The following is a 17257-nucleotide window of genomic DNA, read 5'->3' on the forward strand; positions in this document are numbered from 1 at the left end:
CCCTGCCCAGGCCACCGAGGCATCATCAGCACCTCCCAACCACTCTTCCTGTCTCAGCTTTGCTCCCGTCCATTCCACTTCCATGCTGCATCCAGAATGATCTTTCCAGAAGACTGGTGAGATCATGTCATTCCCTTCATAAAAGCCTTGAAGAGCTTGCCGTTGCCTTCGGAGAAAGGCTTTACTGATGCACTTGGTTACTAGGCCCCTTCTCATCCCTTTCAGCCTCCCTTTCTGGTCTCGCTCCCATCACACCACTGCCTCACAGTCTCTGGCTACACTGAGTCCCTTCTGGGATCTTCATGTAAGCTCCTCTCCGACCCTTTTGCCACCCACCCACTCCTCAACCCCCACCCCACCCCATCCCTTGCCCATCTTTACTCACCCTTCATGTCCTCCGAACAGCCTGGCACCTGTTAGGTCCCTGAGTCCAGTCCGCGTTTACTGAGAGGACAAAGAACAAAGGCCTGCCCCACAGGCCGGGCACCGTCCCACCCAGGCAGGCGGTACTCAGGACTCCTTGCTGGGGTTACCAGTGGAGTTCTCTCCCAGCGAGAGCTCTGTGAGTACCGTGTGGCCTTGTTCAGTGTCAGAGCTCCAGTGCCTCTTACAGTACATTCTTTTCCTCATCTTAATCTTTAGGCAGTTTGGAACCAAAAAATTTGCGTTTAGGTGCAGACTTATCGCTAACGGGTTTTGTGACCTTGGACGGTTAATTAAATCTCTGCTTCCTCATTTGTAAAATGGGGATCAGAGCATCCTGTGGATATGTTGTATGGATCAAATGCAACCTCGTATCCAAAAGTTATGTATTGCAAAGCACTGTGCAAATATTGGTAATAAGCGTAAGCGTCAGGCACAGATGACTCAGGTGAGACCTGAGTCGAAAGCCTTAAAGGTGGTTTCTCTGCTTCTTCCAGCACATAGTGACACACACAGTTGGCTTTGCCCTCAGCCCTGAAGCGGACTTTTGCAGCTAAAACTCCAAAGAATTGTACAAGGGAAGGCCGGGTATTTTGCCCCCATCTACCATCTGGGTAATTAGTCTGGTCCCTCCCCTGACTCTCATTTTCCTGATGATGGATGATGTCAGCAGCCGAGAGGGCTTTGTGGGCGTGGATGGGGAGAACTTAGATGCTGTCGCCTGTGCCTCCGAATATAGGGCGCTGTAGTGGCAGGGAAGGAAGAGGGAGCGATTCTGCCAGTTAACCTGAGAGCACAGCTGGGAGAACACTGGGGGGCCCGGGTTACAGCCTTGAATGGGTCATTAGTTTCTGTCTTCCTCAGAGCAGTTCATGTTGCGAAGAGAAGCAGGCAGGCAAATAAACACCGAAGATATTAAAATGTAACAAGAATATTCTTTAAAATCTATTTTTCTCTCCAAATGGGAATCTGACACCTATTTGTGATGAGAAATCACTCTGTGTTTATAGTCGGAGGCTCCCTGCTAAGGTGGTACAGCGTGTGACCATTATTTCACACATGTGGAGAAGCAGCTTTTATTGAACTGCCTTGAAGAAACAAGGCAGTTATTCTGTGAATTTTTAACAGATGCCAACATGACAATAAATTGTCCACGTGCCAAAGGCAAAGCGCGCCTGGCTCTTCGGTGGCTTATGGAACCCTGGGTGTTTTGTGGGTGTCCTGACGGCGCTGGAGCTCTGCCAGCCGAAGAGGCACCTCTGACGAAGGAATCGCATTTGTGTGTAGTTGGTACTGCGCCCGATTGCTCTCCTGCAGTAGCCTGAGCACGGTGGCTCTTCCTGGGCTGTGCTCTCTTTCATGGGTGGCATGAGCCATGATTTGGGCCTTGTGCTTGACGTTGCTTTTTCTAACAGGATTCAAGGTCTCCAGTGATGACGTTGCAGAGTTTGTTGTCTTGCACCAAGAGGGAGAGGATATACAGCTGGAGGCTCAGGTCCACGTTAAAATGCCTTCCGGTTTAATTTTCTGAAACTCCCTGTTTGCTCCATTATTTATTTGACTTTCTTTCTAAATCAGTTTTGTAACAGCCTTCAACTTAGGGATGCATGTTCCTTGGATGGTCCTTTAACCCATCAGTGACCCTTGTGGAGCCGTGATAACCTGTCGTTGCTTATTTGGATTCATGGTGCTTTCCTCTGTATTTTTCTGCATAGCATCTCCTCCAGATAGGCCTTAAGGCCTGAGTATAATTTCGTTCTATTTTTGAGAATTTTCAAAGTACTTCTAAAGATAAGCTGTATCTCTGTCTTTGCAGTGAAGAGTTTTTCTTCATTCATACTGCGTAGAAGCATTCTGTATTCATTTCATCCCTTATATGGAAAACGTGATTTGTTTATAAGGACTACATAAATCAGTTGCTTGAAAAAATTTTTTTGATCTGCTAAGGTTTAGATAGTCACAGTGCATTTTTCTTTTCTCTAAGAATTTTCTTTTTTTCAAATAAGAGAATCGTATAGCATTTTTTAAAATATTAAGTGGAAAAATACCCACTTAATAAACCACAAATAGTATGGTGTTGAAGAAAATATTTAAAAGGTCTTGAAAACTCACTTATCTGATAATAACGTAGATAGACATTTTAGAAATGCCAATTCTCTGTTAGGCCAGTTTTCTAAGATTTCAAGATAGCAATGTGTTTTCTTAAAAACACCTTAAGAAAAAGAAAAGCATCTTTGGCTTAATTAGTCTTTAATACTGGCCTCTGTATAAAGATTGAAGTAGCATTTTCCCTAGACTTAACATGACTTATACTGCCATGCAATATTTAGAATAGATTGTTTGTCTAGGCATTTTCCATTGATTAATAATATAAATATTTGTAGGGGAATGACCCTAATGAAAACCATTCTCAACCTGCAGACTGAATAACTCCAGATGAGGTCCTGCCTTCAGCTATTGGATACATGGAAAATGGCATTCAGAAAATTATCAAACCGTGGGGACTTCCCTGGTGGTCCAGTGGTTAAAACTCCGTGCTTCCAGTGTAGGGAGCGCGGGTTTGATCCTTGGTCAGGGAACTAGGATCCCACATGCTGTGTGGCACAGCCAGAAAGTTAAAAAAAAAATTATCAAGTTGTAATTAAATATCTAAGTGAACCCATGTGCCTTTGCAATAAACTTCAGGACAAGTTGTAAAGCTCTTACTAGGTGGTGGAAACGAGCCTGGCCAAGATGGGGCCTGTCTCACATGAGCTCCAGAGCCCCTTGCCAAGCCCCCAGCAGAAGAGCAGTACGCCCTGATGCTTGGGCGAGGTCTCGGGGGTTTTCCTTTATAACCAGAAAGAGAAAAGTCTTATTTCAGACTCTGGTCTCCCTTCAAACCCCACAAAAAACCCTAATGGATTGATTCATCCTTGCATAAATGTTTATCAAGCTAGGGATTATCATACGTGCTCGTGATCCAGTAACAAACAGAAATCAAGATCCTTGCTCTTTATATCGAGTCTATTCAGGCACTTGATAGGACTCATACCTATTTCTGTGTATCTGTGTACCTTTCTTCTCTTCCTTCTCCCCGCTCCTTCTGCTCCCCAGTCCCACTCTCCCTCTCTTAATAGGCAAACTCCGGGGACTCTGCAGGATTGGGAAGGATGTACACTGAGTCTTCCGCCCCTCAGAGCTAAGCAGTACTAGAGTTGTTGGTTAAGTGGCCTGAAACTGACAAGCTTCAGTCCTCTGAGCCGAGTAACATGGGCAGCCAGTTATTTCTGGAACTAGCTGTCAGGGAAAGGACACTGGTTTCTGGATAGTCCGCTGAGTGGGGAACGCTACCCATCAGCTGTAACTGGCTCTGGTGGAGGAGGTGCCGAGCTGGCAGGCCAGCACAGTGACACAGAGCTGTGTGCTACCTGGGGAAAGGCAGCAAGCCATTTGCCAGGAGGCCACAGGGTGCGGCATTTATCACTCGGTGAATTCAGCACGGTCCAGGGATGTGCGGCACTTCCTGACTTAGCCACAGTGAATGGCTTGAAGGGGAGCCTGGCAAGGGAGGCTAGTTTGAAAACTTGGAGTCATTCAGCTGGGAAATAAATGGTGGATTGTATTAAAAATAATATGAATAATAACACCTGTCACTGAGCCTCTGCTCTGTGTGCAGGCACTGAGCTGTACGCTTTACATAACGTTTTCTCATTTACTCTTATGAGGTGGGCTCCGTTGTCATCCACCTTTCTCAGAGAAGGAAACTGAGGCTTCGCTGTTAACTAACTTGCCTGAAGTCACCTAACCATAAGTGGTGAAGCTAAGATTTGAATTTGCAGTGACCGTGGAGACGGACAGAGCGAATGCACACGGCAGATATTTAGGTGATAGAAATAACGGTGCTTCTGGGCCATTAGCTGTCAGTGGTTCTTTTTTTGAGGGAAGGGGGATCTCTCCCCTTATTTTCTTTTTATTTTTTTAATTTATTTATTTTATTTATTTACTTTTGGCTGCATTGGGTCTTCATTGCTGCCCGCAGGCTTTGTCTAGTTGCGGCGAGCGGGGGCTACTGTTCATTGTGGTGCGCGGGCTTCTCATTGCGGTGGCTTCTCTTGTTGTGGAGCACGGGCTCTAGGCACGCGGGCTCAGCAGTTGTGGCACGCAGGCTTAGTTGCTCCGCGGCATGTGGGATCTTCCCGAACCAGGGCTCGAATCCGTGTCCCTGGCATTGGCAGGTGGATTCTTAACCACTGCGCCACCAGGGAAGCCCTCAGTTGTTCTTTTTTTGAATAGCTGCCCTCCTTTCCCCAGAAATGATGACTTGAATATCCTCACTCTGAAACAAGGAGCCAGACCATCACAGTTATTAAGCTGTTTTCCCAAAGTAACAGTAAATGGGTTCTGAATGAAGATGTTTTCTTATTCATTAAAAACCTGTACTATTTGGTTCCAGTTCTCTGCCAGTCCCTTTGCATGGTCCTGAGGAGTCAGATACGAAGAGAGTGTGTTGTTTAAAGCCTCGGTGCTCACAATCTGGGGGGAAATAGTCACCCCAGCAAATGATGGCAGTGTGACAGCTTCTGTGTCTCAGCTAACATACAGCATATGAAAGTGTCTGCTTTTCTGGAAGGCCAGGGAATGCCATGGAAGCCGCAGGAGACAGAGCCAGGAAGGATAGGAGCACGTCAGTGTCGTGGAGGCAGACGGCCCTCTGGGCACACTGTGAACCAGTGTTCGGTAGAGGACACAATCTAGCATTCTGTTCCCAAACTGCGCCGCTCAGTCGTGCGTTTTTTCAGTGAAAAAAATATATAAAATATCAGAGAACATTGCACATAATCAGGGTAGAAATTGTTTTGTGAAGAGTACAGTGTGTGTGAATACTGAATGTGAATATATAAACACGTGCATACTCACATATACACATTGAATCATGGTATACGATATATTTCTTTACTATGGATTGTGGTTAAAAAAAAAAAGTTTGAAAGTGGTTTCAGCGAATTAACCTCTGTGAGCCTCAGTGTCTTCATAGTTGTTTTGAAGTTTAAAAGGACAAGTAATGAACAACGCCATTAGCACATAATATCTGCTCATTAAATGTCAACTGTTGTTATTAGATCAGTGAATAGCCCATTACCAGGAACATGAGAAGTAGTCAATAAATAATTGTTAAGTGAGTGAATGTGTGAATATTTACAGGTCGAAAGCAACCTGGTGCCTGCAGGGAGGTAAAAGTGGGAGTGATCGAATCAGAGCGGGGTCGCCATGATGACCACGTAGCCATGATGGGGAAATAGGTCAGGTCACATTCTGAAGAGACTTGATTGCTGGGCTGATGAGTTTGGCTTCATTCTGTTAAGCAGTCAAGAGCCATTGACTAGTTTTGTTGAACAGACACTGTTGAACATCCCTGGAGAGATGAGAAAGGTCGGAATTCAGAGCATCAAGTGGAGGCCCTGCCTTGGATGCAAGGAAGAGGTTTCCTTTTGAAAGTAGGAAAGTCCATAAAGATGGGACATGGATGTCAGTGTCCGTAGGTGAGAGGGCAGGCCGTTGTAGAGGGGTGGTGCTGCCTTTTCCTGTGGTTTCTTTACATTTAGCAGCAGAATTAGGGGAAACCTTCAAGAAAGGGATTGTAAATGCTAAACCAACCATTCACAAGACCTAACCAAACAAAAGGGTGCCCAGTGACCACTAGGATTCAGCTGAAGGCAGGAACTTTGGCTTCCAAGAATATACGTTGTGGCATCCACTTCACCGGTCAGACATTGTCTTAGTCTTATTCGGATCTAGTTTGATTTACCTGCATCCTAACTTCAGCTAAGGTCTCAGCTTAAATAGGACTTCTTTGGGGAAACTTCACTGTCCCTAGTCTAAGTTGGGTCCTCCTCTTATACCCTCAGAGTTCCTGTACTTCTGTTTTCTTATACTCATACTTAACTTTTAGTTGTTTATTAGATGGCCGTCTCTGCCACTAGGATGTGAGGTCCACGAGGGCAGACACTGTTTTGCTCATGGTTTACATCCTCAGCACCGAGGATGCTGCCTGGAATCTCGTTCGGTTGCTCTGTGACTTTAGTTTATCATTTTTCCCTGTTGATAGGTTTTCTTTTCTTTCTTTCTTTGTTTTTTTTTTAAGATTTTTGTTTTTTGATGTGGACCATTTTTTTAAGTCTTTATTGAATTTGTTACAATATTGCTTCTGTTTTATATTTTGGTTTTTTGGCCACGAGGCATGTGGGATCTTAGCTTCTCAACCAGGGATCGAACCTGCACCCCTTGCATTAGAAGGCAAAGTCTTAACCACTGGACTACCAGGGAAGTCCCCAGGTTTTATTTTCTACTCAACTAAATGGTAATTCTTCAAGGACAAGGATCATATCTTTTACTTTTTTTTTTTTAATGCTCTCTTATTCTTACCACAGCTCCATGAATGCCAGAGTAAAATTAGGGCATGCTGATAGAAGATTTGTGTATCATTATTGTGAATTGAGTTACCAGTATGATAGCTTAGATCAGAACTCACACAGTGAATGAAGAGCTTGTAGCATCACCAAAAAGGCAATAGTAATGCCTGTGTATAGCATTTTCATGGTGTGTTTCAGTTTAGAAAAGCACAGTCACATACGTTTTTCTTATTTGACTCTCAGAATGATCTTGGAAGCCAGGACAGGAAGTGCATTCACTGTTTCATACAAGAGAACCCATGAGTCCACACAGTGGATGGTGGAGGCAGCCTCTAACCCACATGTGATTTCAAACAGATGGTGTGTGCGTGTGTGTATGTGTGTGTGTGTGTGTCCTATTACTACATTACCTTCTCTCTCAGAATAGAGCCTGCGCCTCTTCATCTGGAGTTTGGTTGTACAAGTGTTCGTGATTGCATACACATGTAATGAAGGACTCAAAAATAGTAAATCCATTTATATAAGCCTTCTATGCATGTATTTTATGGATGAAGTGTACAAATCATTTTCATATAGTTTCTAAGATTTTTATTTCAGTAAGTTCTTTTATATAATGTAAATAATAATTATCTAAATTAGTACTTTTTTCCAAAGTTTGAATTTTCCATGTAAGATTATTTACCTAGGGCATATAATTCCATAATACATCTAGAAATTCAACATACTTTTATAATATATGGGAAATTCACTTTATACTTTCTAAATTTTCCTTACTAGATAGTCAGGTTTTCTAAACTCAGATGGTTTATAACTAGAAAAATTTCACAACTTTAAAAAAAAGAAAAAAACAGCTTCATTCTCTCAGCTGTCAGTTTTTCTGTTCATAAACTGTGTTACAAGCTGCCATTTTATAACTTTCTAAAGGAAGCAAAATACAATCAAATATGTCACCATAAATAGAAAATTATTGTTTGAACTTTGATATTTGGAAACATTTTAGCATTTATTTCATTCAAAATTAAGGTTAAAATAAAACAAAATGAAGAATATCCCACAAATAAATATACATGCAAATTTTAGACCTGAATTAGATTTTTCACACAAAAAAAGTTTAAGCCAGAATCATAGAGAACTAGAGATAGAAGTGCCGTTACAAATATCGTATGTCTTCCCTCTCACCATTTAACAGGTGAGGAAACTGAGGGCCAAGAGGCTTGGTTAATTGCTGCATTCTGCACAGCGAATATGGAAGGCCCTCGACTGACATCCTAGTCAGTTCCCTTGCTGTCACAGCATGCTGCCTCTCTTGCTTTCCTTTTTTGAATATATAATGATAGTAATAGCTAGTGATTAGTGAAAGTTCACTGTGTGCCAGGCACTACTATAAATTTTTTTACGTGTATCATCTCATTTAATCCCCGCAGCAACCCTATGAGGTAGATACAGTTGCCCCTATTATATAGATGAGGAAACAAAGAATGCACATGCAGGTCTCTATCTTTAGGATGAAAAGTAGAAATACTTCTTTTTTCATTAACTTCTGTCTTCTAATTTTTCATTAGTTTGTTTAGATTATGATGATACTCAATAACCTCTTAAAAATATGGTTATATCCATAACGGAAGTCTTTTTAGTAGGATTATTGCTGGCATTTCATTGTGACTATATATTATGGATCACTTTACCTACCTCCTAACCGGTCTCCTAACTTTTAGCCTTACTCTCCTTCAGTCCTTTCTTCTTGCGGCATATTATGGCAGAATTAGCTTTTGAGAATGCAAGTCAGATCATATTGCTTTCCTGCTAAGACTGCGTATGGCCTTTGCCAGTGTTAATCACACTGAAGGACCAAATTTTCATAGGATTGCAGGTGCAAGAGTTTTGGTGAACTGTACAGCTATTTGGTAATAACGGCTGACTCTGCAAGACGAAATGCTCCCCTAGTCAAGACGTAGAGGGGCCAACAGAAAAATGGGCAAATGATATAAATAGTTGTAGAAAAGGAGTCAAAACTGCTGTAAAACAAAATGTTCAGCCTTACTCATGATAAAAGGAATACACAATCTAACACAATCCAATTATAAAATATCCCTGAAAGGATACATTAAAAAACCATTTGTCTTTGACCAGGGGAACTCAGTGGTAGGAGATGGGGTGTATTCTTTTTAAGCTTTTGGAATTTGTAGACAGTTACACAAGTACTGGAGTACTGTGGGTCCCACATATTTAAATAAAAAAACAAATGTAGAAATAAAAACCAGCTTGTTCATGCTAGTTGGAAACTACACCTGAATACGTGCGGTATTCAGGAGTTAAAAGATACTCGTGGCAGTTTATAAACCAGCAAGTTATCATCATACTGTCTTCCTTTTGTGTATACATTTCAGATTATAGAACCTCTTCATGTGCTGTCTCAGTTGTTCTTGCAGCAACCTCATCTGCATTTTAAGGTGAGGAAACTGAGCCTCAGATAAATTATGATTCACCTAAGGTCACAGAGCTAGTTTTGATCAGTTCACACACTGCAGTATATTTATTTACATATCTGTCTACTCTACCAGATTCTGAGCTAGCGACACAAACAAAGCTACAATGTAGGCCTTCTATTCCCAGTTGACTGCCTTTCGATGCTTGTAGTTCAGAAAAGAGTCAGTGAAATTATGTCACCTCCTTTCATTGTCTTGGGGAATACATGAAAGGGATGCGTCTCACCAAAAATATAAAACAAGGTTTCAGAAACCTCTTGTAAGTGGTGCCGTTGCAAAAGCGTACAGAGAACAAAACAGCTTTTCCAATTTTAATTTCTGTGGAAGGAGGTGGGCTCCATACTCCCCAGAACCTTGTTGTTGGAATTCGACGTTGCTACACATTCCATTTGGATTAGCTTAACATTCTACCTCTTTATGAGCCTTTTGACAAACTTGATTTTCTGCAAAATTCCAGTGATGAGTGAGACAGTTCAAGTGGATCATGGCATATATATACATATTGTTAAGGACGGAATAAAGAGTCAGAAATAAATAACTTGCCCAGATAAGAATTCTTCTTAGAAGTCATTTGAGCAAACCTTAAGCTTATAGTAAGTGTTCAAGAGGCAGCAGTAACTTAAGGATGTGCTGTGTTGCCAGCAGTTCTAAATCCTTCAGCGTGGACACTTTCTTGGTTGAAGTGAAATTTAATGCTAAAAAACGGACATGTAGTATTTTCCTTAACTAATGAAGAAGAAAGCAGCCATTCTCGAAAGAAAGAAAGGGAGAAAAACGCATACAATCTGTATGGAATTTAAACACTTTTTTTTATTAAACAGGACTCTATATGAAACTCTTGAGAATTTTATAGTCAGGCTTAGATAAATATTTCATGTTACATCTTAAGATGCAATCATTTATAGTAATTTTAGCACTCTGATTTCTGTTTGTTTTCAGATTTGAAAAAGCAAACATTTTCTATGATGATTTGTATCTGGGAGCCGCCAATTGAGCCCAATTTCACATGACTTTATCTTTATAAATAAATGAAATAGGATAATAAGGAAGAGCTCTACGTACTTGTATTTTATGTCTATCTCTTTAGACAGAAGCAGTGTTAGAAGATCTCTTCTTTTTCTTACTGAAATGTAAACCATGGCCTTTGTAAATGCCCTACTCTGTTTAACCCCCTAAGTTTAAGCTGACCTTGGATGCAGGCATCATCTTCCCCTCCGGCTGCCTCAGGAGACTCTCTTTCTCAAGCCACTGTTCTCAGTTCTCCTCTGGAGTAGGTGGAAACCTGCCCCCTCTCTGCACTCACCCTGTACTAAAGCCTTCAGCTGACACCTGTGAACTCTCAGCAACTCTAACTCCTGGGTTCTGGGAGGTTTTTTTTCAAACTGCCCTTTGTTAGTTTTCTGGTTGGATGGTGTATCTTTTTCTTAGCTACCTGTCTTGATTTGGGCTATTCTTTGTCTGAATGCGTCTTCACAGTTCATTCTATGTACTTGCTTACGTTTGGCTGAACTACTGATGATGGCGACGTACCTTGACTTTATGAAAAGTCCTGCACAACTGAAAGGTGTATTTTCTTTATCCATTTGTCCAACTACCTGCTAAGCACCTACTGTGCTGTGCTCAGCACTCTGAGTACGGGAGGAATTTAATACTCATTCTTTCAGCACATAGTTTTTGATACCTACTACGTGCCAGACGCCCTGCTGGGCACTGAGAACGCAGCAGAGAGCACACACGTGATCCTTGCCTTCATGGGGCTTATGTTTTAGTGGGGAAGAGAGAGCTTAAGTGAGTCAGAAATAAGGCAAGATGATTACATGTTACGAAAAGCACGTGAGGAGAAAGGGTGGCGCCACCAGGGCAGTCAGGGAAGGTGGACCTGGAGGACAGGAAGGAACCGGCAGTAGGACGCTCTCGGAAGAGGCAACGGGAGAGAGTAGGCTCTATCAAGGGAAAGAGCTTGATGTTATCTTCTAGGAAGCATGAGAAGGCCAGTGGACTTCAGGGTAGTGAGAAGGAGAGAAAACTATAGGAAGTGGGGTTAAAGTGAGAAAAGCAACCCCAGACCACAAAAGAGCCCACAGACCGTAGTCAGATGGGGGCATTTTGTTCCAGGTCTAATGAGAAGCCTGGTGGCAGGATGGTTATACAGAGAAGATACCCTCTGATTTCCTTTTTTATTCCTGAAAAGTCATTCTGGCGGCTTTGTGAAAGTGAACCAAAAGGCACAAAAACGGGGCAGGGCTGAGAGGGGTGAGCCAGACCATGACCATGTCTGGTCGTGGGAGCGAAGATGGTAGCTGGGCGGCTTGGATTTTGTAGATGAGGAAATGAAGAAGAGGAGTGACCCAAGATACATTTCAGAAGTAGAGGCAACAGACGTGCCAATGGATCCATCACACCGTAGGACATCAGGGCGGGAGGAAGGAATCGTGGGTGGCACACTGGAAGGAAGTCAGGGTCTGTTTGGAAAGCAGAGGACACTTCAGACCCTCCACTTGTGTGCAGTTCCCCCCGAGGGGTAGTATGAATCAGGTGGTAAGTCGGCAGGACTATAGGAGTCACGGTGAACAATTGTGGCCCCAGGAGACCAGAGGGGAGAAAAACGGTTATGTGCAGGGGAGAGCTGGGTGCTGGCCTGGGCTTGAGAGAGCGGTGGGATGTTTGAGTGAGTTGGGAACACATGGCCCAGAGATCGGGGAGTGAGCCGAGGCTCTGAGGGGCGCGCACATGTCCCGCCAGGCAAGAATGGAGGTTAGGAGAGGTCAAGGTTATTGGCCTGTTCACCCTCTTCTCTTCTTCTCTAGTTCATGTCCACAGTCCATTGGGTTCCCAGGAACTCTAGTGAGAGCTCAGAGTGAGGACTAGGGTAGCCCCCTGGGCCCTCTCACGTCCTCCACACTGGGTTTGAGATGTCTTTAGACGTTCTTTAGGGGAATCCCACAGCACCAGTCTTCTCCCGTCTACCTTTGACATGTCCATGTTCACTGTTGTCACCTGCGTTTATATATTTCCATTTATTTCTCACTTAGGTTTTATGGCAGGTACACAAAGAAACCCTCAGATGTCTCAATATGGACCTCAACAGACAGGACCATCCATGTCGCCTCATCCTTCTCCTGGAGGCCAGATGCATCCTGGAATCAGTAGCTTTCAGCAGAGTAACTCAAGTGGGACTTACGGTCCACAGATGAGCCAGTATGGACCACAAGGTAAAAAAGTTTCTCCAAAATACACTGCAGTAGGTTGTAGAAATTTTGTTAATATGTTAGTCCTTCAAGACCTTAACATTATAAACATCTTTTAAGATCCAGTTATTTGTTACCTGACAGATCTGTGAGGTTAATGCAAACCCACAGTCCTTCAGTTGCCCGTAGTGATGGGAAGAATAATTATAGCAACTATTCATTAAGCATTCATGCATCAGACACTGCGGTAAGCGCCCTTCATACGTGTGCTGTTAATAATGAAGGAGTAAAGCCTGTTTCTGCAACGTAGCTCTAAATGCCTGTCCTCAAAAAGTTTCTGATTTAAAACCTAGGTTTCATTATGTTGTATTCTAACTTTGTCCCCTCCCTCTCTGTAATTATGTTTGTAACAATATTCTCACTACTCAGAAGGATTTCATGTGTCTCCAGATGAAATCTCTCATCTCTCTTCATCTAATCTGTCTCCAAAGTGCTCTATCAGGTAAATAATGGTTCCGATTTTCACAGTCATTACCAGTTTTACTCTTAGAAGGCAGGACAAAGCCTGAAATGGACATGTCTTTCAAAAAGGAAAGAGTAGAAAAATAAGTGGAACTTGCCCCAAATACACCATTTTCATTCTGCCTTCCTGGACATTGACGTCTGTTTTGTCTTACACATGCAGAATCCTTTCATCAGGGTTTTTAACCTGATATATATATATATTTTTTTTTCTAAGTCGCTTTTGGCAGTAAGGCATTTGAAATTAGCACCTTCTTTATATTTTGTTTCTTTAAATTAGACATTAATGGATAATTTAGAGAGAATGAGCTAACCTGGCACAATTCCCAGAGCTTCCTCATTTCTGAAAATACCAGAATATTCTGAGTGAAGACAATGCCCGGTAGGAAACTGTAGTAAAATGTTCGCTACCTCCACAACAAAGTCGGCTCCCCTGACTTAATAAAGCCTTAATATTTCTGAGAGCTTTTCTGTCCCTCTGGAAAACGTGCTGTGTTGAGGACCTTTGAGCTTCTCCGACCATCAAATAAGTGCCTGGCAGGCCGGACGATTCTTTGAGGAGGCCAGGCACTGTCTCGGCTTTTTACCAGGTGTTTCTCAGAAAAGCTTTCCTTGCTTTCACGGTTTGAAAATGTCTTGTTTTCTGAAGATCTCTTTCGGGAGGATTTTAAGCACCTTCAATGCTGTCAGTGTAGCACCATCGCCTTGCCTTATGCTGCTCTGTCATTTTACATTCCAGCTATTTCTGTTGTCGGGAAAACGATATTAAAACATCCAAAACAAAATTTTTCCATGGCCCCTTCCTGCCTCTGTCCATGTGCACGTAGTCAGGGTGGATACAGACGTGGGTTTTGCTTGATTCCCTTCATACCGTATCATAAATGGAGTTCCGTGTTGTGAATTCCAGTAAGCTCTAGGAGTTTAAGGTCCCAGTTGACAGTGTCTTCCCAGTTCCCCATCAGCCCCAGGTAGTTGTGACATGTGGTAGTTTGTTGCTGAGCTAAGGCAGGACGTGTCACTAGCTGTGAAAGCGCCTACTTGCCCGCTGCACCCACTCAGTGGGTATCTTCAAAACTGGGGGGCTTCGGCTATCAGGAAAGGAAGAAAACTTTAGTGAAGGTTGGAAAGGCAGTTTATAAGTTGTGATACGCACAGAAAAATACGGACTTTTGTTCAGAATGTAACTGGAGAATCCTGGAGGTCAGGACCTTATTCTCAGAATTCGGGGTGGCTGGAGGCCTGGGATTTAACCACTAGCACTCACCAGGGCTTCCTGTTATCTTCAGAACTGGTTTCTCTACTCTTAATAATTCACTCTTGAAGTCTCGTCCTGTGCTGCTCTCAAATAAGGGGAAGTGGAGCCTTGGACTACCTGATGAGTCTTTTGTGAACGGCTGTGAAAACACTTAATGCTTTAGGAGTTAGGTAATAACGCAAAAGGTAATTTCTATAGAATGGATTTATTTTCTGAAAAAAAACCCTCAGTTTTTTGGAATCGTTGAATGTTAAGATTCTTTTTTTTTAATTTATTTGGCTGCATTGGGTCTTAGTTGCAGCACACAGGATCTGCGTTGTGGCACGCACGGGCTCTTCGTTGCACCGCGCAGGCTTCTCTCTACTTGTGGCGTGTGGGCTCTAGAGCACGGGCTCAGTAGTTGCAGTGTGCTGGCTTAGTTGCCCCGCGACACGTGGGATCTTAGTTCCCCAACCAGGGATCGAACCCACCGCCCCTGCTTTAGGGAGGTGGGTTCTTAACCAGAGGACCACCAGGGAAGGCCCAAGATTCCTGATTTAGGAACACTGCACCTGTGAGGGTTCTCACCCAAACTTGTGTGCCCTTGCAAAGTTGCTTACTCTCTGGGATTTACTTTTCCTATAGAAAATGGGAAAATTAGACGGTGTTACCTTGGAAGTTGCTTCTACTTCTCATATTCTGAGTCTAAATTTTGCTTCAACTCCAGGGCCTTTTATGTTAACGCGGCCCACTGGATCCACTGCGTAACATTTTGGTTATGTAGACAAGAAGGTTTTTGTTTGGGGTTTCTTTTTAAGGCATAAATGCTGAGTTTAGGTTGACATTAGAGACAATTGAAAATAAGGCTGATAATTTCCATACACAGCGCTTTCTAACTTTGAAAAAAAGTGCCTGCACATCTGTGCTCTCGGCAACGTTCTCCTTCCAAGAGGCATCTCTAGCACATTCTAGCACATTCCACCTTGAGGCGTGTCCCCTCCTGGGTTCCTCGACTGGCTCCCAGTGCTGTGGGCTGCCAGTCAGTGTCCCAGTGCTCTGTGTGCAAATCAGAATTGTTTGCGTTCCTCCTTGCATTATCCTCTCCTCGGCAAACACTGAATGACAGGAAATTACGCTTGTGACCTGCGTCACTCAGTTCAGTAAATGTTCTTACCTTTACATTTCTCTTGGTTGATCATTTTAAATAGAGACCCGAATGAAGTATTTTTTTTTCTCTCTCTTAATTAACTACTCAAATTATTAGTAAAATATTCAGCTTACATCTTCGCGTTACACGTTTTGATGTCTGGAAAGAATGGCTTGTGCAGAGACCCACAGGGTCATCAGTCCACATCTTCTATGTCTGGTACTAACTAGATGGCTTTCTTCTGGGCTGGTTTCGTTTTTAAGAGATCTCAGGGGGAAATATTTTACAGTCTTTTTTGCTATAACCTTTTTGCTGTCAGGAGCAGCTTCTTCAAAATTATTAGTAACAACCAGCAACGTTTATCAAACGCTACTGGGTCCTGGTCTCGGTGTTTTTCATATATTAACTCATTTAATCCTCACAACATGCTGTGTTATAGGTACTGTTATTACTCCACTTGACAGAGCAAGAGACTGAGGCGTGCACCACATACACACCTTTGCCCCGGGCACACGGTGGGAAGCCAGGATTCAACTTCAGACATACTTTCCCATTTTTATTAATTAACAGGAAGCCCTTGACGTTATCCCATTTTGCAAAAGAGCAGGTTAAGTAATGTACGCACAGTCCCACAGCTGTTAAGGGCAGAGCCAGGGTTCACACGGAGGGAGGCTTCAGACGCCGCTCACAGAGCCACTGGTGCGTCGCTTCCCAGGCCTGAGATGTACTCCTTCCCTGCCGTTCCTTCAGTGAGCGGAGAGAGAAGGAAGCGAAAGGCAAACCACTGGCCTTCAAGGAGCAAAGGAACATTTGGGGAATGCAGGCGTGGAAATGCATCAGAAATACTAGAGATTAAGGAAAATCATAACTATTAAGAAGAAATTTTTAGAAGTGTATATGACACTGTAAAATCTGAATTATTAAACGTACTAACGGGGCTTCCCCCTTTGGCTCGCGTTTCTCTCTGCGCCGTTTCTCGACGCTGCTATTTTGAGCTCCTCCGCAGGGCTGGGTGACAAAGGCGCCGCCGCCGGCATTTTCTACCCGCGGCTCGGCCACCCGGCCGGCCCTCTCTCTGCACCCACGGAATCCCCGAGGCCCCAAAGCACCTCCGGAAAGGATGCGCCGAAGAGCGGCGGCTTTCCTCGCCCCGAAGTGCGTTGGCTCCTCGACGGTCTCCCAACAGCTGCTAGGCCATCATCGAGGCCGCGATGCCCCCTCCCATACAAAAGGCGACCTTGAGCGCCGGTAACAGGAAACACCCAGTCAGTTTTGGACAAATATCAAAATACCCTAATGGGGGGCTTCCCTGGTGGCGCAGTGGTTGGGAGTCCGCCTGCCGATGCAGGGTACACGGGTTTGTGCCCCGGTCCGGGAGGATCCCACGTGCCGCGGAGCGGCTGGGCCCGTGAGCCATGGCCGCTCAGCCTGCGCGTCCGGAGCCTGTGCTCCACAGCCTGTGCTCCACAACGGGAGAGGCCACAACAGCGAGAGGCCCGCGTACCGCAAAAAATAAAAAAATAATAAAAAAAATAAAATACCCTAATGGGATGAAGCCAATCTAAATGTGTAAAAGTGTTTACTTGATGAAACAGTACTTTCCTACCTTCAAGCAGGCACGTGTAAAATAACTACCCTTACAAACGGTTTGCAGTAGGAAGGGCCATAGAGACTTGCTCTAATAAATAGAAAGCAATCATGTGATTGACATGTTAATTATTAATAAATGCCTTTATATGGGAAAAAGGGAGCGGAAATCAATTTCATCTTCACAGCCTTTCTATTTCCTAAGGACAGACACTGTCTTGTTTGTGTGTTCTCTAGAACAGTGTCTGTCACAGACTGTCCACAAGTATTTTTGGCAT

At 43.6% G+C, this 17257-nt stretch overlaps 1 protein-coding gene across 7 annotated transcripts in view; it reads left to right on the top strand.

Moving 5' to 3' along the window:
* The window catches only part of ARID1B (AT-rich interaction domain 1B), a 412486-nt gene that overhangs the window by 326686 nt on the left and 68543 nt on the right, over positions 1 to 17257 (top strand). For all 7 annotated transcript variants that reach the window (XM_079939553.1, XM_079939554.1, XM_079939557.1 and 4 more), the window contains one exon: positions 12334 to 12513. In XM_079939553.1, coding sequence (XP_079795679.1) covers positions 12334 to 12513 — 180 coding nt within the window. The remainder of the gene's footprint in view (positions 1 to 12333; positions 12514 to 17257) is intronic.

The sequence above is a fragment of the Stenella coeruleoalba genome (genome assembly GCF_951394435.1).
Source record: "Stenella coeruleoalba genome assembly, chromosome: 12".
Lineage (NCBI taxonomy): Eukaryota > Metazoa > Chordata > Mammalia > Artiodactyla > Delphinidae > Stenella > Stenella coeruleoalba.